The sequence below is a fragment of the Peromyscus eremicus genome, chromosome 12 (genome assembly GCF_949786415.1).
Source record: "Peromyscus eremicus chromosome 12, PerEre_H2_v1, whole genome shotgun sequence".
Lineage (NCBI taxonomy): Eukaryota > Metazoa > Chordata > Mammalia > Rodentia > Cricetidae > Peromyscus > Peromyscus eremicus.
The window spans coordinates 78161856-78186656 of NC_081428.1; the positions used below are offsets into that span (position 1 = coordinate 78161856).

Below are 24801 nucleotides of genomic sequence, written 5' to 3' on the forward strand. Positions count from 1 at the left end.
TGGGCCAACACTGGAGGGACAGCCAGGTATGGTGTGACATGCCTGTAATAACACAAGTTTGAGCTACATGAGATCTTGTTTTGTTTTCAAGACGCCAGAGGCAGCTTTTGTATTTGCCCACTTAAGAAAGACAGGAGCTGCGACCTGAGGCAGACCCCATGCTCCTCACAGCAATCTGAGCTGTTTTATTGCTATTATTAAATCATCATTGTTATATACTCAGAAATAAAAATATTCAGCTGGATTACAGTAGCCACTCAAAAACTTACCCAGTCACATTCTATATATCTTGATGATCTTTTGTACAGCTAGAATAGCCATTGTGAAGCTGCTCGTGACTTCACTTTTACTATTTTACGTTTATAAGCACTTACCCCCCCCCCACACACACAACGAAGTTGAAACTAGAAAACCAATTAGCTTTACGACTTCATCTTCACGACTTGACGTTTCCCTTTTGTCTGAACTTTCTGAATCCTCATTTTACAGACGAAGAAACAATTCAACTGGCATCAAACTACATTTTAAATGTTTGTGGGGTAGCCTAGGGTAGTGCTAGCCCATCAGGTCCTGGGTTCAAAGCCCACAGCAGAAAAGGGGAGAAAAAAATGAAAATCCTGCCCATAAACAAGAACGGAGAACACAGAGGTTCTCCGCCACCAAGAGTCCCAGACAATAAGAACGCCAAGGGAGAGGGGAGGACTGAAGCCCCGGTTTGGGGGTGCAAGCAGAAGGTGGATGGTTGAGTCGCCCGCAAGCCGGAAACCTCATTCTGGAGTTCCGGGGGTGGCGGCTTCCGGGCGATGGCAAAGCTCGACTACAAGGCATGCTCTGGTCAGACCGCGTTTCCCGACAGGAGGAACCCAAGCCGATTACTGGCCAGAAATGCTTTCAGAATGTGAAGTGCTCGCTGTATGACACTGTAAGGAACCCCAAAGTCCTCAACAGCCCGCCGTGTCGCGGGGAGCGCAAGGCTTGTCGGGAAGGCGGGCCCAGCGCGCACGCTGGCCGGACGTGCTACGCCGTAGGCGCAGGGCCCTTCGGGAAATGTGGTCCCTGGGCTCGGCCCGGGCGGCGGCCGTGAGCCCTGCAACCTGGGCGGCCCACCCGGCCTGAACCAGGGATGGCTGGGTCCGGAGGCTCGGGGGCCCCGATCGGAGCTGGGGCCCTGGCAGGAGGGGTGCGCTCCAAGGTGGCTCCGAGCGTGGACTTTGACCACAGCTGCTCAGACAGTGTCGAGTACCTGACGCTCAACTTTGGACCCTTCGAAACAGTGCATCGCTGGCGGCGCCTCCCACCCTGCGACGAATTCGTGGGCGCCCGGTACGACAGTGTGCAGGGGGTCCTGAAGGCACTGGGAGTGGCGACGAGAGCTGAGGAGGGCCCAGGATGGGCCCTAGGGGCGAGACCCCGTGTGATGTCCTGGGGGTAGTCGATTCCCAGGAGTCGCCCAGTAGTGTGACCCTAGGCAGGGTACTAGAGCTGTTACATTTCTGAGGGTCCCGTTTGGGTCCCGGAGCTGAGGTATAGGTGGGGAGCCTGCAGAATCCTCGGTGTGCCAGACGTCCTTGCTGTCTGATAGAATTGAAGGATCTCTGTAGATTTTAGCAGTTGAGAGGATTTACCCAAACTTATGTGACAGCCACCCGGTGTCAGCCAGGAGAGTCCCGGTCTCACCACCCGCCACCTCTTCTTTCTTTCTAGGCGTAGCAAGCACACAGTCGTAGCATATAAGGATGCCATCTATGTGTTTGGCGGAGACAACGGGTGAGTTTGTCTGTTTTGATGGGAGTGGTGGCAGGGGACAATGAGACAGACTGTTGTCTGAGAATGGGGGTCATTAGCCATGTCCTGTGAACCTCTGCTTCCCTATCTGTGAGGTACCTTGTACCTGGTTCCCAGGTTATGGTGAGGAAGATCCTGCCCTTAAAGCCCTCTCACCCTGGTATTCGAATGGCAGCACATGCTCTGTCCCTAGAAACATGCTTGTTTTGAATGAGGAGACGGCCTATAGCCCTGCCAGGCACTTTTCTTCTTTCCCTACACTTCTCTCTAGGCTTTGCCCCCACTCGCTTGCTTTGTAACCAAAAGTATGGAGAACATGTTTTGTTGTTGTTTTTACATCTGTTTATGGGGTGCATATGGAGGTCAGACAACGGCGTGCAGGATTCATCTTTCCCCTGCCATGCGGGTGGGTACCAGGGATTGAACCCAAGTTGCAAGACTCGGTGGCAAGTGCTTTCACTTGCTGAGCCATCTCACTGCCTCCAAAATCGGTTTTATTGGTGCTGTGCATGTCTTGCTTCTGGTGGAGATTTCCCTGGGTTGCTTTAACTTCCTGGAAAATAATCTTCCTGGAAATGACCTGCAGTTCTGGTGAGCACATCTCCATGCACGCAGACTTTTTTTTTTTTTTTTTTTTTTTTTAAAAAATTTATTTATTTATTTATTATGTATATAGCATATGTGACTGCAGGCCCTCTTCTGGCTTGCAGGGATATGTGCAAGCTCTGTATACATAATAAATAAATCTTTAAAAAAAAAAAAAATTTATTTATTTATTTATTATGTATATAGCATATGTGACTGCAGGCCAGAAGAGGCACCAGATCTCATTACAGATGGTTGTGAGCCACCATGTGGTTGCTGGGAATTGAACTCAGGACCTCTGGAAGAGCAGTCAGTGCTCTTAACCTCTGAGCCATCTCTCCAGCCCCACGCAGACTTTTTAAGTAAGCTGAAGTTATATGTTTGTATGTGACTCCCTCCTCTCAGGCCCAGAACCTGGCCTAAAGCCCAGGAAGGGGACTACAGTCTTGGTCCTGTAGACTACCTGGGGTAGCTGATCTAGAGCAAGTGAGATTTTCAGGACTCTATTAGGGCATGCAAACTGGGCGTTGGTCCTCTGGCATTTATCTTATCTTTCTCAAGAGCAGCTGGGGATCCATTTACAGCTGCAAGTCAGACCATAGACCGCCCCCCCACCAATGTCCCGGCACCTCTGTGTAAAGCCGAGTTCTCACAGGAGTGTATGAGGCCTGCTGTACACTTGCAGGTCCTGATTCTCAGCCAGCCCTTGGCAATGCTGTTCCTTCCCAGACACACTGCTCGCTGCCCTTCTAATGTTCCTTGTGGGTGAGGCCTCCGTGTCCTCTCTTACTTCTTACCAGCTCCGTCTGCACCCCAGACTGCAATTGCTGGCACTGATCTAGTTTCTCTGCCAAGACAAGGCATCTTTCTTCTCACTTCTCTGTACCAGTGCCCGGATGTCACAGTCAGCGTTTACTGAGTTAAAGGATGAGCCTTCAAAAGAATTCCCCACACCAAAAAGACCAGTGTCCAACACAGAGTGGTAACTTAGGATCGCTGTCATTAGCATTTTCTGGAGCAGGTAGAGAACTGTGGTGATAAGCAGAAGTGTTTTTGGTATGCAGTTTCAAAAGAAAGTTAGAGAAAATTTCATTATGCATCTGTTTGGCTGTGACTTAAGAAAAACCAGGGCAACCTCCATTCAACAGAGTGGAAAGATGAGTTCCTACTGGGCAGTAGCAACTTTGCTTCAAGGAAAGCCCGGGGTGGGGGCGGGGCCTGGTTGGTTAGGTTAGAATTCTTCAGGGCTTCAGCAGGCCCAGGTAGCCTGCAGTCTCCGGTTTTGGGGTGTTCCTTAACGTTTGAGTTTACGAGGCGTTGGGCCCCAGTAGCTGTTCCGGTTTGCCTGGTCTTCGGGGGCCTAGCATAGCAACTTAGTGTTTTACCCACGAAGTTTAAGTGGGGGTTAAACAAGGGGAGGCTGACACCAGCCTCTACGCTTTGCCCTCCTGGCTGCGGGCCAAGCTTCCTCTCCTATAAAATGAAGTCAGGGAGGGTACGCAGCTGGCACAGACTGAGCCAGGCAGGGGTGCCCTGTAAAGGCCTGGCCTGAAGGGAGTGCTTGGGATCCTGTCGGTTCACTTTCTTCTTCCACGTTGACAAGGGTTGGTAACATGCCGGTAATGGAAGCTGACCCAGTGGACAGTGGACTGTCTTTAGTGCGGTTCTTACGTCAGGTGGCAGGAGATGCATGTTTGAGCCAGCGTTTCATCGTAGTGCGGTCTGTCTCAGAAGGGTTAAATGCAGGAGTAGGAATTCTGGAGGCTGGGGGGAGGTATGAGTGATGACTCCAGCCTCTGGGCCGGTTCCTGCTCTCGTATCAGCCTTCAGTGGGCTGCTGGTGGTGGGGATCAGGCTGGCTCTGTCAGTGTGGGAGCCCTAGTTGCTCATATCACTGGTCACTACTTTTGTCCTTTGGGTTGTCTGACTCCGGACAAGTCCAGAGGTCGGTGAGCCAGGCCCTCCCTGCTGTCTCCAACCCTGGCTGTACGCCCCTGCCCATCTCTAAGATCCTGGTGAGGTAACGCTTTGACAAAGCAGCCTGGCTCCTGTCACCCTCTCTCTGACTGCCTTTCAGAAAGACGATGCTCAACGATCTCCTGCGGTTTGACGTGAAGGACTGCTCCTGGTGCAGGTGGGTGGCCCCAGGACCCCGCCTGTCCTGGAGAGCAGCAGCACAGTCCTAGGTTCACTGGCTGATAGTCAGCTCATGTGGAGGGCCAGAGAGAGATTAAATATAACAGAGGAGAGCCTTAGATGGCTTCCTCCTTCTCTCGCTTTCTGTGAAAATGATTATCCTAAATCCTGTGAACTAAGGGGTCTGTCTGGTCTAGTAGGTGGTATTTAGACTCTTACCTGGGAGGGACCTGTAGTCACCAGAACTTCTTCTGGGCCAGGAGCTGCTGTCGGGTCTCAGACAGGGCATGGGTGGACCTCAGCTAATTAGTTTTCCTAGAGTGCCACCTCCAGGCTGTCAGCAGGGCCTCCTGTCCTACCTGTCTCATAGGGCTAGTTGCCTTTCAGTAGACCCCATACAGGCACTGAGCAGCATGCAAACCCTGTGAACCACAGTCTCAGCTGTGTGGCCTTGCACAAGAGCTAGCTGCCCTCTTTGGGTACCACATACTTGTGTTTCCTGCAGCAGTCCCTGTCTGGGAGCAGCTTACACAGACCTGAGGGTCAGGGTTTACCGGACTGGCTAGCTCTATCATCTGCTCATGCAGGAGCACAGTGCCACACAGCCCCCTGTGGTGCATTCTCTGTAGCCTGTAGGACTTCCCCTTGGTCCTCAGGAGCCTTCTGGGATGGGGTCTGTTTTGAAAGAGGAGGATGCAGGGCTCTGGAGATTATGTGACTGCTCTGGACACTCAGCCAGGCAGGGCAGCTCCATTTGGCATCATGCACTGTCTTAGGTTTCTATTGCTGTGCTGAAACACCATGGCCAAAAGCAACACAAGCCGGGCAGTGGTGGCGCACACCTTTAATCCCAGCACTCGGGAGGCAGAGGCAGGTGGATCTCTGTGAGTTTGAGGCCAGCCTGGTCTACAGAGTGAGATCTAGGACAGACTTCAAAGCTACACAGAGAAACCCTGTCTCAAAAACAAACAAACAAACCCAAAAAATCAAAATCAACTTGAGAAGGAAAGTGTTAATCTCAGCTTACATGTCCATGTCACAGTCTGTCATTGAAGGGAGTCAGGGCAGGAACTCCAGGCAGGTGTCTGGAGGCAGAAGCTGAGGCAGCGGCCGTGGAGGGGAGCTGCGTATTGGCTTGCTCCTCATGGCTTGCTCAGCCTGCTTTCTTTCTTTCTTTTCTTTTCTTTTCTTTTCTTTTTCTTTTTTTTTACATTTTATGAAATCTTTATTGAGAAATAATTCACATAGTATACAATTTGCCTGTTTGCACAATTTGATAGACTTTAGTCCAGCATCCTCATAGGCCCATGACACCGTCACCACTTTCTATTTTAGAACATCACTGTCTTCAATTTCATACACACGTATAATATGTGGTGATTACATCCCACCTTATTTTTTTTTAAAGACGGGCGGTGGTGGCGCACGCCTTTAATCCCAGCACTCGGGAGGCAGAGCCAGGAGGATCTCTGTGAGTTCGAGGCCAGCCTGGGCTACAGAGCAAGTTCCAGGACAGGCTCCAAAGCTACACAGAGAAACCCTGTCTCAAAAAACCAAAAAAGAAAAAAAAAAAAAAAAAAAAAAGAAAAGAAACTGAAATTTTTTTTAAAAGATTTATTTATTTATTATGTATACAGTGTTCTGTTTGCATGTATCCCTGCAGGCCAGAAGAGGGAGCCAGATCTCATTACAGATGGTTGTGAGCCACCATATGGGTGCTGGGAATTGAACTCAGGACCTGTGGAAGAACAGTGTTCTTAACCTCTGAGCCATCTCTCCAGCTGCCACCTTATTTTTTTAAATGAACATAGTATTTGCAATTGTAACCATTTTTAAATTCACAATTCAGTGGCATGAATTAACATTCAAGATATTAATTACACTCATGATATTCATTAATTATACTCATTATCTTAATTACATTTGTGGTATTCATTGATTACATTCGCAGTATTCATTCAATAACTATATTTTTGATATTCATTAATTACATTAATTGTATTGATTTATTGCATTCATGATATTATGTCCTGATACTACTGTCCGTTTGTGGGGCTTTTCCATCACACAAAACAGAGATTCTGTACTTAGGAAATCATTGCTCTATATTCCTTTCTTCTCCATCTTGAGATATCTTCTAATCTTTCTGTCTCCATGAATTTGTATATTCTATATATTTCTTTTTTTTTTTCCCCGAGACAGGGTTTCTTCATGTAGTTTTGGTGCCTGTCCTGGAGCTCGCTCTGTAGATCATCAGCCTGCTTTCTTTTACCACCCAGGACCACCTGCCCAGGGATGGTACCACCCACAAAGAGGTGGGGCCTCCCACATCAATCACTAATTAAGAAAATGCCCCCTAGGCTTGCCTACAGCCTGACACTATGGAGCCTTCTTCTCAGTTGTGTTTCCCTATTCTCAGATACTCTAGCTTGTGTCAAGTTGACAAAAATAAACAAGGAAAAACAACAACAAACCCCACAACCCACCAGGACACCTGCCTCTGCCTGGGCTCCCTGGCAGCACTGGCCAAGCAGCAGAAATAATTTTTCTCACGCTTGATTTTAATACAGCTGCTACCAGTTCTTTGATTTCTTTTTTTCTGTGCTAGATATAAAATCTGGGGACTGGTGTGTGCCAGGCAGGCACTCTACCTCTGAACTATATCCCTAGCCTTTTTTTTTCGGACAGGGTCTCATGTATGTCCCAGGCTGGCCTCACACTTGCTGTGTAGTAAGGATGACCCTGACCTCTTACCCTCTTATGTCTACACCCGAGTGTGGGATTACAGACATCTGCTGCCCTGCCTGGCTTATCAATACTGGGGATCTAACTCAGAGCTGTGGTTAGGCAGGCTGAGGCAGGCTTAGTGCAGACAAGGCGAACACTTGACTAACTGAGCTCCATGTCCAGATCCAGTCCTTAATTAATTTAAAAAACTCCTTTGACTGGCCAGCGAGCTGGCTCAGCAGATGAAGGCAGTGCTGAGCAAGGCTGATGAGCTGAGTTCAATCATCAGAAAAAGTAAAGGTGGAGGAGAGAACTACTTCACAAAGTGTCCTCTCCCCTCCCCGTGTGCACTGTGGAGAAGTGATCCACAAGTTCCCAGGTTCATTACCCAACACTGCAAAAAAAATTCACATATAGCCAGCTATGGTGGTAGACCACTTAACATTCTAGTCTTTGGGAGGCAAGCAGGCAAATCTGAGACCAGCCTTTGTAACATAGCAAGACCCTCTCAAAAGACAAGCCAAAATAAATTGCTTAAGCTGAGAATAGTGGGGCATTCCCATAATCCCAGTATCTTGATACCAGGACCAAGTTAAACTCTGTTGCTCTCTTGAAAAAGCGAATTGTAAAATATCTTCCAAACGATTCCAAAAGAACAAACCAGTCCCCCAGCCAGGCATCACTGGTGACTCACACATTTAATCCTAGTACTCAGGCAGATCTCTGTGAGTTGAGGCCAGTCTGGTCTACACAGTGACTTCTAGTCCAGCCAAGACTACGTAGCAAGACCCTATTTAAAGGGAGAAAAAGTCAGGCATGGTGGTTTTCTTTTTTCTTTCTTTCTTTCTTTTTTTTTTTTTTTTTTTTTTTTTTTTTTTTTTTTTTTGGTTTTTCAAGACAGAGTTTCTCTGTGTAACTCTGGCTGTTCTGGAACTCACTTTGTAGACCAGGCTGGCTTCAAACTCACAGAGATCCACCTGCCTCAGCCTCCCAAGTGCTGGGATTAAAGGCGTGTGTCACCACTGCCCAGTACATGGTGGCTTTTTAATCCCAGCACTCGAGAGGCAGGCAGATCCTGTTTGAGCCCAGCCTGGTCTACAGAGCAAGTTTCAGGACAGCCAGGGCCACATAGTGAAACCCTGTCTGGGGGGCAGGGGATCCGAGAAGCCTCTTAGAGGCTTAGAAAGGTGCCGGGTAAGGGCTTCCTCCAAGCAGCATCTGCAAGAGTTCAATGCCTGTTACTTTGGCTTTCTCCTGGTTACTGATGTTTTAAATGCTCTAGGAGAGAAACGGCACCTTAGAAATACAGATGTAAAGCAAAGCTGATGCTCTGCTTTGTACATCTCTTCTCCTGTGTCTGTGGACAGCTGAGGGGAAAGATCACTTGAACCATAAATTAGAAGCCAGCTTGGGCACTGTAATGAGAACTTGTCTGAAAGAGTTAAATGACTGTAGTGATACCTCTCTCTAATTCCAGTATTCAGGAGACTGAGGTAGGAGGATGATAAATTTGAGGCCAACCTGGAATACATAGCATAATGAGTTACATGCCAGCCTGGACTACTTACAGCAACACCATAACTTGAAAAGAAAAGGAGAAGGGAGGGGTAGGTAGAAGAGAGGACGGAGGAAAGAGAAGAAGGGAGAAAGGAAAATAAAGTATGGAGGTGGTGAGGGTGACCCCTCACTGACCTCACCCTGTGCCTCTCCCAGAGCCTTTACCACTGGCACCCCACCAGCCCCCCGTTACCACCACTCAGCTGTTGTCTACGGGAGCAGCATGTTCGTCTTTGGTAAGTAGCCTTTTGCCCTCCTGCACCCACAGACTTGTAGCCTCCACCACCTCCAACCTCCGTGGGGCTCTCTGAGCTCTGCTGCGTAGGTCGCGGGGCTCTCTGAGCTCTGTTGTTGCGTAGGTCGTGGGGCTCTCTGAGCTCTGTTGTTGCGTAGGTCGTGGGGCTCTCTGAGCTCTGTTGCGTAGGTCGTGGGGCTCTCTGAGCTCTGTTGCGTAGGTCGTGTCACCCCACTAACTTTGTCCTCTGGAGTGCTCTGAACCTCTGGCTTGAGGGGACTGATTTTCCCAATGTCCTGAGCTCATGGAACTGGGGGTGTCCTCTCTGATGGCTAGGGCAAGAAACATCAGTGTGCCTATCTGCATCCCCAGGGCCCAGTGCAGAGGTAATTCGAGTGGGCAGTTGGTACTAGAGGTTTGTACATGTTAACTAGGGCCCCCACATTTAAATACCAAAATAGTACCTACATATAACACTTTACTTTCATTCTCTTCACCCAGGGGGCTATACTGGAGATATCTATTCTAATTCTAACTTGAAGAATAAAAATGACCTCTTTGAATACAAGTTTGCAACCGGCCAGTGGACAGAGTGGAAAATTGAAGGGAGGTAAGAGGTTTGCTGAGCATTTCACAGTAAGGAAATGGCCGTCAGCCTGGGATGTGCCTCCTGCCCCATTCCAGATGGGGACGCTGGGGCTGGGAGACTTTTAATTGCTTGGTTTTCATCACTGCTGAGTCCCAGGGGGGCAAGGCTGGACAGGATGTGTGCAGCAGGCCGGAAGCTAGGAGCTGTGCCCAGCCATTGCCTCAGCTGCTCCCAGGTGTACATCCCCTTCTGTCTCAGGAACCTGATGGGCTGCTTTGGAGTACTTCAGGGCTTTCCTGGCAGCTGGGAAGGTGCTGGGCCTGCGTGGACCACAGAATTTCTTTTGGCTGTATTTTGTTTTTTTAGCACTGGGGATGAAATCCAAGGCCTTTTTTGTACTAGGCAAGCTCTCTATCACTGAGCTATATTCCAAGGCCTCTATCTGATTTCCCCCCATCTTTGAGACAGGATCTCATGTAGGCTAGACTAGCTTTGTTGTGTATGGCTGAGGATGACTTGAACATCTGATCCTCCTGCCTGCAGCCCCTGAGTGCTGGCGTTACAGGTATACAGCACCATACCTGGTTTTGTGTGGTGCTGGGAATCAAACCAATAGCTTTGTGTATGCTAGGAAAGCAACCTACAAACTGAGCCACATCCCCGCCCCTTAAGAGGGTTTTTTTGGTTTTGCCTTTGTGTGTTTTTCGTTGTTTATTTTGAGTCAGGGTGTCACACGGTCCCACTGACTTTAGACTTGCCATGTAGCTGAGGCTGGTCTTGAACCTCTGATCCCCCTCCTCCTTTCACCTCCCTAGTACCAGGATTTGCAGACATGTACCATCATGCCCTGTTTCAACATCTGAATTTTTTTACACATCTGCTGCCCAGACCTCTTGTGCTGTTGCTCGATTCCATTGTCCCAGCACTGGCCTCTGAGCCCCAGGGTTGGGCACTTGTGGCCCTAGCTGCTGAACACATGGAGCCCTGTGCGTCAGCCTGTTCTGATAACCACATGCATGCCTGGTGCCTGAGGAGACTTGAAGTCATCAGATCACCTGGGACTGGCATTACAGGGGATGGTTGTGAGCTGTCATGTGGGTGCTGGGAATTGAACCTGGGTCTCCTGAAGAACAGTGAGTTCTCTTCAATGCTGAGTCTTCTCTCCAGCCCCTCCTCATTTTTTCTTTATGTTCTAGGTTGCCAGTTGCCAGGTCAGCCCATGGGGCCACAGTGTACAGTGACAAGCTCTGGATCTTTGCTGGCTATGATGGCAATGCCAGGTAGGCAGGTAGCTGGCCGTGTACCCTACCCCTGCATGTCCGTGGGGGCAGAATAAGCTCTCTTGGCACCTGAGTGGTCAGACTGGGGTAAGTTACCCTGGTGGGTTTTGAGTTTCTCAGGAGAGGGGTGTGGAGGTGAGATTTCTCTGTGATCCCTGGATTTCCTTGATGAGGAGATTTGGAACTACAGGGGCCTGGAGGCCGGAAGCATCTCAGCTCAAATCCAGCCCTGGGTTCCTCCCTGTGTTACAGTTTTCATTGATTTATTTATTGCTTTACTTTTGTTTTTGTTTTAAGACAAGGTCTCTTTGTAGCCCTGGCTGTTCTGGAACCCTCTGTGTAGATCTGGCTGGCTTTAAACTCACAGAGCACCTCCTGCCTCTGCTTCCAGAGTGCTGGGTTTAAAGGTGTGCGCCTCCACACCAGGCTTCCTCCTTGTCTTAGAAACACTGTTTTGTTGTATTTCTCTGATAACCAAACAGCGGTGCTCACTCTAAACTGGACATTGCAGAAACCAGTGATGACACAGTGCAGCAGCAGGCTGTGTGGGACACACGGTCTTTTCCCTCCCCAGGGGGGCTGGCCCTTCTCATTACCCCAGATAGTATGTGTCAATCTACTTCTGTCTTGGCTGGTCAGAGAGCCAGCAGGAAGTGAAAGCTGCTAGGGAGGGGCTGGGTGCAGGGATTTGATATAGCACCTTCTTCCCCGGAAGTTCTTGTTTCTTTAAGAAAGATGGCACAGTTGTCTCCTGACACACATAGCAAGTGGTCCTTCCCTGGAGCTATGCCTCCCAGCCAGGCTCAGGACCAAAGGATCCTGACTCCTCTGTCCTGATGCAGGTTGAACGACATGTGGACAATTGGCCTCCAAGACCGAGAGCTCACATGCTGGGAGGAGGTGAGGGGTGCAGGGAGCATGATGCAGATGGGGAGTCAAGGGCACTGGGGGGGTGGGATTGCAGCATCAAGAGGTAAGGGATAAAGGAAGCTGGTATACGGGTGAGAGGTGCTAGGGTGGCATGTGACAGAGGCTGCCTTCTTCCCCTTACCAAGGCCCACCTTTTTCTCCCCTTGACCCTCCCCTCAGCCCAATTCTGGTATTAACTGGAGACTCCAAGTGGGCTGAGGATGTAGTTGAATTAGTAATGTAGCATGTATGAAGCCCTGGGTTTGATCCTGTAATCCCAGTACTTGGGAGATGGATCAGAAATTCAGAGTGATCCTCAGCTGCAGAGTGAGTGTGGGGTCAGCTTGGGCTCCATAGAGAGTTCTAGGTTAGCCAGAGCTGCACAGAGAGACCTTGTCTCCAAATGACAGAATAAGTAAATGAATCCTAGAAGGCTTTGGAGCTGAGGCTGTAGTCCATGACAGCACAGCACGTGCACATCCCTGGCTTCGGTCCCTCGGAGCCAAAGTGGAGGCTGAGGAAGGAAAAACGAAGGTTCCGAGTCCAGGATGGGCAGAGTGCCACATGGGACAGGCGTGACTTGTTCCCACCCTCATGTGAACACAGCGAGAACAACACAAAGTTCACTGCTTTCCCCTGAAGCTTTATTTCTCTTGTAGAAATTATATTTTTAGTTCCAAATGAACCTCACGATTTTAGCCTCAGAACTGGGCCCGCGTGGTAGGTGTGATGAGGCTGTAAGCTATATTTATTCACTTCAAAGTGTAGGATAGTGTGGCCCCAGGCCTGTGAGGCCCTGGCTGAGCTGTGCCCCCACTGCAGGTGGCCCAGAGTGGGGAGATTCCCCCGTCCTGCTGCAACTTCCCTGTGGCTGTGTGCCGGGATAAGATGTTCGTGTTCTCAGGGCAGAGCGGAGCCAAGATCACCAACAACCTCTTCCAGTTCGAATTCAAGGACAAGACGTGAGTTCCCTGGGTTTTGAGGGTTTTGCTCATTCCTGTGTCTGGTAACTGCTGTGATCTCCCCTAGTTCCCACATACAGCAGGAGCATACAGCCTGGAGTATGGGCATTTGACAGCCTCATGGGCCCTTGGGGTATGGCTGTAGCTCAGCAAGATGTGGCCTGAGTCAGGGTCCCTTGCCCTGTGTGTGGCTTGCTCACTGCCACTGTAAACAAATGTGGCCAGCACTAATCTCATGGGGGAGTAGAAGACAGGCAGGGGAAGTAGGCTCTCTACTGCCTTTGACTGCTGGCTAGCCTTAGGACCCTGAGCTGGGGCTGGAAGTAACAGAGAAAAGGAATAGGGCTTGGGAGTGGACTCACAAGCTGCCAGAAGTGGTAGGTGGAGGGATCTTGTTGAGTGCGGGGCAGGCTGGAGTGAGTAAGCCCTGCATCTGCTTTGGTTCTTCAGCTGACGTAGCAGAAAAGGGGATTGTTGGAAAGTTCTGGGAGCCCTTGGAGGGTAGAAGTACTGGAGGATTTAGTGCCTGGGCAGGCATCTCCCAGGTGGGGCTCTGCTGTTTAGATAACAAGGTCTATAGCGCCTCATCCCCGGAGCAGACTAGCAGAGGCTCTGCCCTGTCACTGCTGTCTGCTCTATGGTGGTGGGAGAGAGGGAGCTTGGTAGGGCCCCCATGGTGGTTGCATGGAGTGGAGTAGGGCCAATACCTGAGCTTAACAGGTCAAGGGATGCTGGACACACAGGCCTGTGCCTTCCCTGTAGACCATGGGCTGGCACTGCAAGGACTTTAGGGGAACTTCATGGGAGGACCTTCTGTGGGGAGTGTGAGAGAGAGCAGAGCCCCACTCCAGTGCTGGTTCATGGTCATGGCCCCAGGTGGACACGCATCCCTACTGAGCACCTGCTCCGGGGCTCCCCACCCCCACCACAGCGGCGCTATGGACACACCATGGTGGCCTTTGACCGTCATCTCTATGTGTTTGGGGGTGCGGCGGACAATACACTGCCCAATGAGCTGCACTGCTATGATGTGGACTTCCAGACTTGGGAGGTTGTCCAGCCCAGCTCTGACAGTGAGGTGAGTCCTGACCTGGGTTCCCTTGATTCCATGTAACCAAGAAGAGCAACCTGAGAACCCTCAAGGCCCTTAGTCCTATATCCTTCAGGTTTTCATGCCTGCATTCCATCAGTTGCACTGTGCTGCTATCCTGCAGACCTCTGGGAAGCACCCTGACCACCCTCACAGCCTTACTCAATGTCTTGTCCCTCCTCTGGAGCCCATAGCAAGCCCTGGAAGGGATGCTGGATTGTTACCTTCTTGTGTATGTTTTCCTCAAGGTTGGTGGGGCTGAGGTGCCTGAGCGAGCTTCCTCTTCTGAGGAGGCATCAACCCTAACCTCAGAGGAGCGGAGCAGCTTTAAGAAGTCCAGAGATGTGTTTGGCTTAGACTTTGGCACCACCTCAGCCAAGCAGCCTGTCCACCTGGCATCAGAGGTGAGTGTCAAGGACGCTTATTAAAATTCCATTACCGTCTGAAGCAGGACCTCTGATAGACAGGTAGAGCAGGACTCCTGGAAGAGCAGCACGTGGCTCTGGGGTTCCCAGGCTTTACCCTGTAGTCAGCGTGACATGCTGGCCCAAATACACTGTTAACCTGGGGTTCTGCACAACCTGCCCTACCCTCTGCCCCACCCCAGGGTCCCAGCCTCCCTCCGTACCTGCAGGAGCACCTAGGGACTGTCCAGGGGACTGGGATCTTTGGCCTTTCCTCTTTCGTGGCCACATGGATCCGTGACACTAGCTTGGCCACAGCTAGATCCACTGTTGGAGTCTGCCCCATCCCATCATTCTGTCTGTCCCTCTCAGCTGCCCAGTGGGAGGCTCTTCCATGCAGCTGCTGTCATCTCGGATGCCATGTACATCTTTGGGGGCACTGTGGACAACAACATTCGCAGTGGGGAGATGTACAGGTTCCAGGTATGTCGCCAGTGGTTCTGTGGGGCCTGCTGGGGTAGGTGGGCCGGGGGGGGGGGGGTCAGGGCTGTGGAAGGTGCCTGCTGAGAGCTGAGCCTGTGGGATGACGTCTCTCTGAGTAGTCTGCTGCAGAGGGTTGGGGTGCTGTAGGTCCAGGTGGGCAGAGATGACACCAGGAGGGAGGGAGCCTTAGTGCGCAGTGAGGCTAGCAGAGCCTCTGCTTCAGAGAAGAGTTGTCAGGAGAGCGCACAGGACCCGCAAAGGAGAGGCCAAGCTGGGCTCTGTGCTGGGGCCTCTAAGGAAATCGGCCTGGAGAAGGCTGGTGGGAGCTTGCCTTGGAGGCCCTTCCCAAACCTGGAGGAACAGGTGGTTAGGACAGGGGCCGCTGGCATAGTGGAGGCATGGATAAAGCTGTTTCATGGTGGGGAGGGGTGGGATGGGGTTGTTGAGTACCTGGGTCCAGGATTTTAGAAACAGTGCAGGTGCCTAAAGCCTGGGAGCCGTTGTCAGAGAAGACACAGTGGACATGGGAGGCCTTCTGAGTCGTGGTGCAGGCTCACCTGACCCTGCTGGTCTCAGGAGGGCCTCTGCGCTCGCTCACTGACTCTCCTCCTCCGCAGTTCTCCTGCTACCCTAAGTGCACACTGCATGAAGACTATGGGCGCCTGTGGGAGAGCCGCCAGTTCTGCGATGTGGAGTTTGTGCTGGGTGAGGTAGGTGACGACCGACTCTACAGCCTCCCCACTCTGTCTGCTGAGTGGAGCTTCGCCCTGGCCTGCTGGCTTCCGTCCCCTGGGCCGGGGCCCCGTGCTCTCACCCACATACCACTCGTTCTCTACGCAGAAGGAAGAGTGTGTACAAGGCCATGTTGCCATCGTCACTGCACGGAGCCGATGGCTACGCAGGAAGATCTTGCAGGCTCGAGAGTGGCTGGCCCAGGTAAGGTCTCCTTTAGCCCTCGTGACTGGGAAGCTTTGCCCACTGTCTACTAGGGTGCCCTGAGCTCCCTTTTCCCCACAGAAGCTGGAGGAGGATGGGGCCCTCGCACCCAGGGAGGTCCCTGGTGCTGCTGTGGGCAGGGCACGGCCCCCCTTGTTACGTGTGGCCATTCGTGAGGCCGAGGCCCGGCCATTCGAGGTGCTCATGCAGTTTCTCTACACAGACAAGATCAAGTACCCACGGAAAGGTCTGCCTCGGGTGTGGGTGGTGTGGACCAGGGTGGGGATGGGCAGCAGAGGCAGGGGGTGCTGCTAGGTCTGTTACAGGTGCCTGAGGCACAAGCCGTAGTCAGTTGGCTTGCGGTCTGGCTGCCATCTTGCAGCCCCGACCCTCTTGTTCCTGGAGGGAGCCCTCCTTTCCCGGGCCCCAGGCTCAGGGTGTTCTGGTGCAGGCCATGTCGAGGACGTGCTGCTCATCATGGATGTGTACAAGTTGGCGCTGAGCTTCCAGCTGTGCCGTCTTGAACAGCTGTGTCGGCAGTACATCGAAGCCTCTGTGGATCTCCAGAATGTACTGGTTGTGTGTGAGAGCGCTGCTAGGCTACAGCTGGGCCAGCTTAAGGTACACGCTGGGGTCAGCCCGGCAGCTGGGAAGGCCTGCCAGCCCAGGCCTGCCTTGGTGGGATGGGGTGGTCTGTTGTTCCTCACTGCCAGCTCTGCTGCCCAGCCTGGGCCTGGGCCTGACTCCAGCTGCCTCCTGTGCCCCTCTGTCCTAGGAGCACTGCCTGAACTTCATAGTGAGGGAGTCCCACTTCAACCAGGTGATCATGATGAAGGAGTTCGAGCGCCTCTCATCCCCACTGATTGTAGAGATTGTGCGGCGGAAGCAGCAGCCGCCCCCTCGAGCCCCCTCGGATCAACCCGTGGACATTGGTAGGGAAGTAGTGATGAGAGACTTAGTAACTACCTACCTGCCAGGCCCTTGGGGTAAGGGTGGCTCTGTGACCCCTCGGGTGTCACAGGCACAGAGGCCGGGAGGAACGGAGGCAGGCACATCTCAAAGAACCCATAGGGGCTTCCAACAGCAAGCTGTGTGCCCATGAGCCCGGATACCACGAAACCCACTCCTCAGGGTGACTTGTGCCTTCTCTGGTTGGCTGGTCAGAGCTGATGTCAAGTGAGCCAGGCAGCTGCAGCTACATCTTGTCAAGTGCTTGTCGGCCTACCCGATGGAGAAGATTGATAGCACCTTCCCAACTCTCCTTGGGGGTTATACTAGCCCCTGCCACTGGCATGAGTTCAAAAGATGAGCCTGGAGGGGAGTCCAGCATGAGACTGGGAGCTGGGCATGTAGGGCACATCGTGGAAGGTCAGTTATTGGTGCAGCATCCCTGAGGGCGTTTCCAGGTGACCTGAGGGCTGAGGAGAGGACAAACTGGTACTTCTGACATGGTCACTGTGGAGAGGCGGTGCCTACTGGGCCAGAAAACAAAGGTAGCCTCTTCATTCAGGGTAGAGATGGGAGTCTTTTCAAGGTCCTTCTACACCCCCCAGGCACATCTTTGATCCAGGACATGAAGGCATACCTGGAGGGGGCAGGCTCGGAGTTCTGTGACATCACACTGTTGCTCGATGGCCACCCACGACCAGCCCACAAGGCCATCCTGGCTGCCCGGTCTAGGTGTGCTAAGGGTGTGAGGGGGGGCGGGGCCTTGATGCTTCCTTCTCCTGAGGGCTGGGACCTACCTCTTCCTTTGCAGCTACTTTGAGGCCATGTTCCGTTCATTCATGCCGGAGGATGGGCAGGTGAACATCTCTATCGGGGAGATGGTGCCCAGCAGACAGGCCTTTGAGTCCATGCTACGTTACATCTACTATGGAGAGGTCAACATGCCCCCTGAGGACTCACTGCATCCTTTACCTGCTTGTGCTCCTGGGTCACCACTGAGAAGTCTTAGCACTTCCCAGACATGTTTGGTTCCCGTTCTGTTGGCTGGGTGATCTTGGCTTGGTACCTAATTCTAGAGTGTCTGATGCTGGTGCTGGGCCTCCTGGACAAAGTGATTCCTCATGCTTTATGAGTAGTGTTTGAACTTGAGGTGCAAGGACACCTGATGGGGCCTGAGAAGACTTGGAAAAGTTCTGTGAATGTGCACATGGGAATGAGAGGTTTCAGGTTTTCTTTGGATCTTGAATGGGGCCTCTGAGCCTAAAATGGTTCAGAACCAGTTTAGAGAGTAAGCCAGCTGGAGCCCAAACTGGAGCTCTGGCTTCTGAGGTTTGTGTAGTTCTGGCAGTACCCTCCTTCGGAGGACAAGGGATGTGGCAGGATGGGTGGATGCAAGTGAATGTGTCCTATGACTTGGCAGCTCCTTAACTTGTGCCCAGTTACCTATTTGCGGCCCCCTACTACTATGGCTTCTACAACAACAGACTGCAGGCGTACTGCAAGCAGAACCTGGAGATGAACGTAACCGTGCAGAATGTGCTACAGGTAGAGCCTTGGTACCCTTCAGGCCACACCTTCATCTGTGGGTGAGCTGGGGCAGCGCCTCATGGTTCCTGCCATTGCAGATTCTGGAGGCGGCTGACAAGACGCAGGCCCTGGACATGAAGCGGCACTGCTTGCACATCATTGTGCACCAATTCACCAAGGTCAGCCTCTGGCCCCAGTGCTCTAGGTCCCAGCCCTCCCCAGCAGGCTGGGCCCCGAGAGGACTCGGCTGCCCACCCTGGTCCTCCTGGGGTCTGGCTTCATCTAGTTCTGGTCATCTGTGCAGGTCTCTAAGCTGCCCACACTGCGGTTGCTGAGCCAGCAGCTGCTGCTGGACATCATAGACTCCCTGGCCTCCCACATCTCTGACAAGCAGTGTGCAGAGCTGGGTGCCGACATCTGAGGATCTCTGAGGACTCTACCTGTTTGGAGAGTGACGACACTCGACCGATTGGCCACATCTCCACCTACAGAGTGACCACACCTGTGGTTCCCAGCTTCCACAGGGCACTGAGGTGTACAGGAACTCCTACAGGCTGCGCGTCATTGAGGACACAGGCCCCACAGGGATGGCAAGTGAAGCAGACTCCCTTCCCAGCTGGCCCCTCCCCCAAGGAGACCAAGGCTCAGGGACACCACTCAGGAGGTAGAGAGATGATGTGTGCTGTGGATCCAGACATAGAATCCTACTGTTAGGGGATGAGGGCTTGGCAAGTTACTCTAACTAACAATAGGGTATATTCCACCCCTTACCCAGAACTTGATGGGGACCAGTGACAGTGATCTGATCCTAGACATGAACTTTAGAAGGTTTTGCTCCCAGCCCACAGGGCAGCAAGTGTAGCTAAGACTCCCAGAGAGGCTGCATTTCTGGCCCACCCAGTGTGTGTATCTGGGCCAGAGAGAAGTCAGCAGAAACACTCCTGTGTGTGTTCTGCCACTGACATGCCTCCTTTAAAGCTGTGGCGATGCTATGTACACACCTGACTGGCATAGCAGCCACCTTCGGTCTGCCCTCCTGAAGCCCATGACAGTTCTATGGCTTAGGAGATTCCCCAGATGTGGGTTTAGCACGTCTTCCCTGTTCTGCCCATGTCAACACATGGTGTCAGTCACAAGGGAGAGAAAACTGAGTATCTGAGATGTCTCCCCAGAGACCAGGACCGGGACCATCCGGGGCATCCATCCTTGTTACCTGACATCCCAATACAGCATAATGAACCTTCCCCCCCCCCCCCCCCCCTGTTCTGCCCATGTCAACACATGGTGTCAGTCACAAGGGAGAGAAAACTGAGTATCTGAGATGTCTCCCCAGAGACCAGGACCGGGACCATCCGGGGCATCCATCCTTGTTACCTGACATCCCAATACAGCATAATGAACCTTCCCCCCCCCCCCCCCTCCGCGTACAGGAACCTATTCTGTCCTAGGAAGGCAGAACTCATTTTGGAGAAATGCTTGACTTTTCTTGGACTTAAAAACATTTCCCTCCTGTGCTCCATTCACCCCATGCTGTGGGGCTCCAGGTAGAAAGTGCCCTGGCTGGCAGTCCCATACAGACATCCAGGAAATGGTCTGGTTATAAGATGAGGTACTAGGAACAAGCTGATGGTAGCTGAGCTAAGCTAAGTGGAGGGTCCCGCCTATGGTGGGCAGCCAGGCAGGCTGGGTGTCAGTTGTGCTGTGTCAGCCCTTCCCCCAAGGTTGTGACCTCATCTAAGCCTCTTTTCGGGGAACACCTGAAAACTTTGGTCGGCAAATCTTGCTGACCCCTGTAACTGGACTTTCATCTCCTCTACACAGGATACAAATAAACATTCACCCAGGGCTCCAAAAAGAAAACTTTGAGAACCTTATGTACGAACTCAGCCAGAAACTCAACTGTGTTTGAGCTATGTGGCCAAGGTGCAGCAGGGAGAGGCCATGTGCTTTGTGTTTACCATGGACACAGCTATAGTAAGAAGCTAAGTTCCCAAGATAAATACAGTACCAAGGCCAGGGCCTGAATGCCGTATCTAAAAGACGTCTCTAGGTGTAGTCTTGCAAGTGTAGCACCCTATGCTGGTTTTGAGGCTCCCTAAGTTCGGCCAGGAGTGGGCAGTGCATGGGACTGGCCAAAGAGATGAGGCCTGTGGGTAGAGGCTTGCTGGGCCTCTCCATAAGTACCAAGTCTGACACTGGGCATGATGGCACATGCCTATCACTCTACTCAGAAGGTACAAGAGGATTAGGAGTTCAAGGTCTTCTCTGGCTTCAATGACACCAGCCTGGACTACATGAAACCCTGACTCAAAAAAGGAGGGGGAGGGGCAGAGCTGAACTCAGGAGCGGGCTTTCTTACTTGAAAGAGTATAAATAAGCAGGGGGACTGCAAACAGAGTCCCCATGGCCAAGAGGTTGCATGCCAGGGTCTGAGCCCCTGGGCTTTGGCTGCTGTCTGGGGAGAAGCCTGGCACCCTCAGCAGAGCCCGACAGCAGGGTCTCTTTCCAGCACCCACTTTATTATGACTTCTGGCCGGCCCGGTGGATGCAGTTCCCATCAAGTGCCTCTGAGGAAGAGTGACCAGAGCCTTGGCGTGTCCTCAGGCCATGCTGTTGCTCAGCTGCATAGCGAAGTCCTGAACGTGGTCCTTAAGGGTTTGGCGGGCATCTGCCTGGGCTCGCTTCTCTCGCGCCCGTTCCTGCTGCAGCTTGGTCAGTCGAAGCCTGAGCCGCTGCTCCCGCCGTCTGCAGGCCTGCAGCTGGCGCTGGGCCTTGTCCAGAGCATCGAGAGCCGCTTCAGCTCTCCTCTTCCAGAGCAAGGCACTCCCCACCTGGTAGCTGTGCTCATTCTGGATGTAGGCTCCAGCGGGCGGTGGCAGCCGTAACATGTAAGCAGATGGGGAGATAGGCCGTGGTTCAAGAGGGGAGGGGTGCCGCTCTGGCGAAGGCTGGGCACTACAGCCTGCTTCGTCTGCTTGGGCACCTAGAGGGCCCAGAAGATCTGAGAAGGGGCTGTTAAGGCCAGGTTCCAGCCTCACAGCTGGGGATACAGGCAGAGTGGCAGGTGCTGAGGCTTCTTCCACAGGGAAGCAGATGATATCAGTAGGAGGTGGAGAAAATGGAGCTGTGGGTCCTTGACCTTCAGAGCAGCTGGAGGGGAGACACAAAGAACTGACTAGCCAGCTCAGGGCATGCCAGGCCCCTCTCAGACACCCACTGAGACTTCCTAACACCTGAGCCCCTTCACTGGGTCTAGGCAGCAAGAACCCTGTTCAGTGAAGACGCTGGCATTCACCCTACAGTCCAGTCCCTCAGCCCTGGGGGGAGGGTGGGGCATCCCCCTCCTGCAGCACCTACCGCTTCCTGCATCGCCGGAGCTGGCTGACATCAGGTGGATAACCATGCCCCTTGGTCCTGGTTGTTCGACGTAACTTGGAGAAAGACTCAAATATGGTGGGGACTGCCCCTTCCTTCAGCCTGTGATACCCACTGTGGGGAAAAGCAGCCCAGATGAGCTGGAGAAAAAGTGCTGCCACTTCCCCTGGGATCCCAACTTAGGTCCTTCAGCACTAGGGCTGAGAGGCTCCAAGGCACACTGCCAATAGTGAATCTGAAGAATGCCACCGAGGTAAAATCAAACTAGTCTTCCCTGCAAATGAGCTTCCAGAGTTGAATGGAAAACCTCTACCAGCAGGGCTAGGTGGGCCAGTCAAAAGAATTCTCTCATCGGGGGGCCTGCTCAAAGAACCAGGTGCTGAATACCCCAGGGAAAAGCTGTTTTTCTTTTGTGTGGAGACCAGAGGCTTTCCTCAATGGATTCCCTAGAACTAGAGTTTTCTGACTTGTGAGCCACCATGTGGATGATGGCAAGGGAACCCAGGTTCTAGAAGAAGCCAGTGCTCTCTTTTTGTTTTTTTTGAGACAAGGTTTCTCTGTGTAGCTTTGGAACCTGTTCTGGAACTCACTCTGTAGACCAGGCTGGCCTCAAACTCAGAGATCTGCCTGCCGCTATCTCCTGGAGTGCTGGGATTAAAGGCGTGCCCCACCACCGCCTGGCTTGAAGCAGTGCTCTTAACCCGAGTCACCTAGCCAGCCCTATTTATTTTAGGAGTACGAATGTTTGCTGTGTGCACGCATGTGTACCACCTGTGCGCCAGTGCCTTCAGAGGTGGGAAGAAGGCAAGGGATCCCCTAGTGCTGGGAACTGAACCCTGGTCCTCTGGAAGAGTAACAAGTGCTTTAAACTGGTTCGCTATCTCTCCAGTGCACCCACCTTGTTTTATTTGTTTTTAAGACAGGGCTCCTTGAACACAGGGCTCAACAACTCAACTAGACTAGCTAGCTGTCTGTGAGCCCAGGATACCCTTTTGTTCTGTCTTCTCCAGGCCTGGGATTGAAAGAACAGCCACCACATGTGGCTTTTTATTTGGGTATTTGAATTTGAATTCAAGTCCTCGTGCTTGCATACCAAGTCTACCAGCCAGGAAAGGCTGTTTATCTCAGGCGCCACTGGAACGGTGATCCTGGGGCCACGCTTTACCGTACAGAACTGAGAAGCCGCCACAGCACCCTTGACAACAGGTCCTGCCTGTCTGTGAGCATGCCGGCCAGTTCATGCCTTCACCAGGGCACGGGGCGGCCCCACCTGACCCAATGCTCTGATGCCTCAACCTGTACGTGGTGTTGGCTGGCACAAAGACCCACCTGATTCCCACCAGCTCAAAGCAGTTTTCCTCGAAGTGTTTGGAGCAGAAGTAGATGTACTCAGAGGCCGGGTCCCACAGGCCCTGGCCGCTGGGGTCCAGCCGCTGACAGTTGGCCAGCCACAAGCCGCGCCTGGGGTTGTCTTTCTTGGGAAGTCTGCAGGGCCAAAAACCGTGAGCATCAGACTGCTGCGGCCCGCTAGCAGGATGCCCCGGCTCCCGGGCGAGACCGGCACACCTCCCCACGACCCCGTCGGATTACCACCCGCTAAGAGGAAACAGGACGAGAAGGAGCGGGGCCTGCTCAGCATCACCCAGCGGGAAGAGTCCGAGCTCCAAGTCCAAGGCAAGGAAGCGTCCAGTCCTTTTCCGGGTGGACTCGAGACTACTCGACCGCCCCTTTCACCCTCCCGCTCACAAGTTCAAGCCTCACTTCGACCTCGGGAAGGCGCTGTCTCCTGCGCGGCCTACAGTGCGGCAACACCAGCGCCTGCGCATGTGAGCCCTCGCGTGCCACTACGCACGCGCGCTGACCTGTGGAAGGAGATGCCGCGGTTGCGAGTCTCTCGCGTGTCCCGTGTGCAGCAGCCGGCGGCGGAGCAGTGTCGCGGCATCTGGGGAAGGGGCGGGAACTGGGCGGCGGGCGGCGGGCGGCGGGGGAGGATGCCTCACGCCCCAGCCGCCACTCCCTCCAGAGGGCCCGAGCCCGTGGCTCCCCCGCGGCCCGACCCGGGCCCAGCCCCGTCCTAACTCGTTCTATGGACTCCCGTCAGCGGTACTCACGGTCTTGCCATTGCTGCGCCGCCAAAGTCTCGCGATGGGTGGGTCAATGCGGAAGTTGGTAGCGTAGGGACTCCGTAGCCGGTGGCGACCGCCCTCAAGGGGCGGGACCGGAAGAGACACTGGCGGGAGGGCCACCGGATGTTGGGAGTGCGGGAAGGTCGTTGCTCCAGGGGTGCTGGAGATCCCTGGGTCAGCCGTGCGGTTGCTCGCTGGCTTTGTTTGTGTATCCAAGGTAACTACTGAGCGCTCGCCGTTTGCACGGAGCAGCCCGGGTGCGGTCTGCAGCGCTCCCTGAACCTCGTAAGCGGACACTCTGGTTGACACAGATCCACCACCAAGAAAAACCTGGGCTCCAGCCTGAAAGAACCCCGCCAAGGGCCGCTGGTGCCTCGGCTTTGATGCCAACCTTGAGGGTCTGAGTTTGATTCCCCGGACCCACATGGTAGAAGAAGAGAATCAACGCCCAGTATTTGCCCTCTGACCCCTACATATTGCACATGTGCATGCATACATATGCACAAAGTAAAATGTAAAGACAAAAAAGAGTTCTTAGAGTAACGAAATTAACTGCATAAGCGGCGGACTGCAAACACGCCAAGAGGTTGGTTGCCAGTGTCTGAGCCCACTGGGATTGTGGCACTATCTCAAGAGAAACCTGGCACTCCCAGCTGGGCCAGACAACAGCATCTACTTTATTGTGACATCTGGCACTCCTGGGGGTCCATTTTAGATTAAATTCTTTAAATAAAGACCAGTGCTCCTTCCATACCAGGAAGGAGGTAGAGAGGTGACCGAGTACCATCTGGGGACATACAGTGAGCAGGATGCTTCCATTCGCCAGCAGTGGAGGAAAGCCAATGAAGGAATGGCATGTCAGAAACCAGGTTTCTACAGCTTGAGTGGAGCCTCAGCTGCACCCTTCTCACAAGACAGGATGAAAAGCCACTCCATGCTGTTCACACGTGGTGTGAGGGACTTCATTCTTCACATTCAATAATGCGTGTTGCCCTAATTCCCTTATCTAAGTTAGAAGCTTTTAACTGAGCATACAGACATACTTATTAATGTCTTAGGGAAAACAAATGTATTTGTCCCAGAAGAGTTCACTAGTTGGCTAACTGGCCCTTTTAAGAAAGGCTGGTATCTAGACAGGGAAAAAGTA

The 24801-nt window shown here is 52.8% G+C and overlaps 2 protein-coding genes across 8 annotated transcripts; one reads left to right on the forward strand and one right to left on the reverse strand.

Moving 5' to 3' along the window:
* The first annotated feature begins 789 nt into the window (after nt 1-789).
* On the forward strand, nt 790-19302 carry Lztr1 (leucine zipper like post translational regulator 1). 3 transcript variants are annotated; one of them, XM_059277057.1, is made up of 21 exons: nt 1020-1323; nt 1705-1767; nt 4448-4504; nt 8947-9026; nt 9527-9635; nt 10811-10894; nt 11737-11794; nt 12626-12765; nt 13642-13843; nt 14104-14259; nt 14632-14742; nt 15360-15452; nt 15583-15678; nt 15760-15925; nt 16130-16299; nt 16454-16610; nt 17232-17358; nt 17438-17587; nt 18066-18171; nt 18252-18332; nt 18458-19302. In XM_059277057.1, exons 1-21 carry the CDS (start codon nt 1124-1126, stop codon nt 18572-18574), a joined length of 2523 nt encoding a protein of 840 aa, XP_059133040.1. In that variant the 5' UTR covers nt 1020-1123; the 3' UTR covers nt 18575-19302. The 3 variants fall into 3 exon arrangements, with proteins under 3 accessions (XP_059133039.1, XP_059133040.1, XP_059133037.1); XM_059277056.1 differs by lacking the exons at nt 1020-1323; nt 18066-18171; nt 18252-18332; nt 18458-19302 and adding an exon at nt 790-922 and having other exon boundaries at nt 16109-16299; nt 17438-17693; XM_059277054.1 differs by lacking the exons at nt 18066-18171; nt 18252-18332; nt 18458-19302 and having other exon boundaries at nt 16109-16299; nt 17438-17693.
* A 272-nt stretch (nt 19303-19574) lies between these two features.
* Thap7 (THAP domain containing 7) lies at nt 19575-23803 on the reverse strand. Of its 5 annotated transcripts, none has more exons than XM_059277411.1 (5): nt 23640-23803; nt 23296-23390; nt 22858-23013; nt 21511-21642; nt 19575-21303 (listed from the first exon to the last, which is right to left on the reverse strand). In XM_059277411.1, the coding sequence occupies exons 2-5, from the start codon at nt 23352-23354 to the stop codon at nt 20754-20756; spliced, it is 897 nt and encodes a 298-aa protein (XP_059133394.1). In that variant the 5' UTR covers nt 23355-23390; nt 23640-23803; the 3' UTR covers nt 19575-20753. The 5 variants fall into 5 exon arrangements, with proteins under 5 accessions (XP_059133394.1, XP_059133391.1, XP_059133392.1 ...); XM_059277408.1 differs by lacking the exon at nt 23296-23390 and adding an exon at nt 23391-23470; XM_059277409.1 differs by having other exon boundaries at nt 23290-23390; nt 23640-23800.
* Between the last annotated feature and the right edge of the window lie 998 nt (nt 23804-24801).

Bases quoted from the DNA above. Each gene is read 5' to 3' on its own strand.
- Lztr1 (XM_059277057.1), top strand. From the start codon at position 1,124: ATGGCTGGGTCCGGAGGCTCGGGGGCCCCGATCGGAGCTGGGGCCCTG. The intron at 13,844-14,103 runs GTGAGTCCTGAC...GTTTTCCTCAAG, and splicing joins AGCCCAGCTCTGACAGTGAG to GTTGGTGGGGCTGAGGTGCC. The intron at 14,260-14,631 runs GTGAGTGTCAAG...TGTCCCTCTCAG, and splicing joins CTGTCCACCTGGCATCAGAG to CTGCCCAGTGGGAGGCTCTT.
- Thap7 (XM_059277408.1), bottom strand. From the start codon at position 23,470: ATGCCGCGACACTGCTCCGCCGCCGGCTGCTGCACACGGGACACGCGA. The intron at 23,014-23,390 runs GTCAGCGCGCGT...TTGGCCCTGCAG, and splicing joins CGCGGCATCTCCTTCCACAG to ACTTCCCAAGAAAGACAACC. The intron at 21,643-22,857 runs GTGGGTCTTTGT...TTTTCCCCACAG, and splicing joins TTTGAGCTGGTGGGAATCAG to TGGGTATCACAGGCTGAAGG.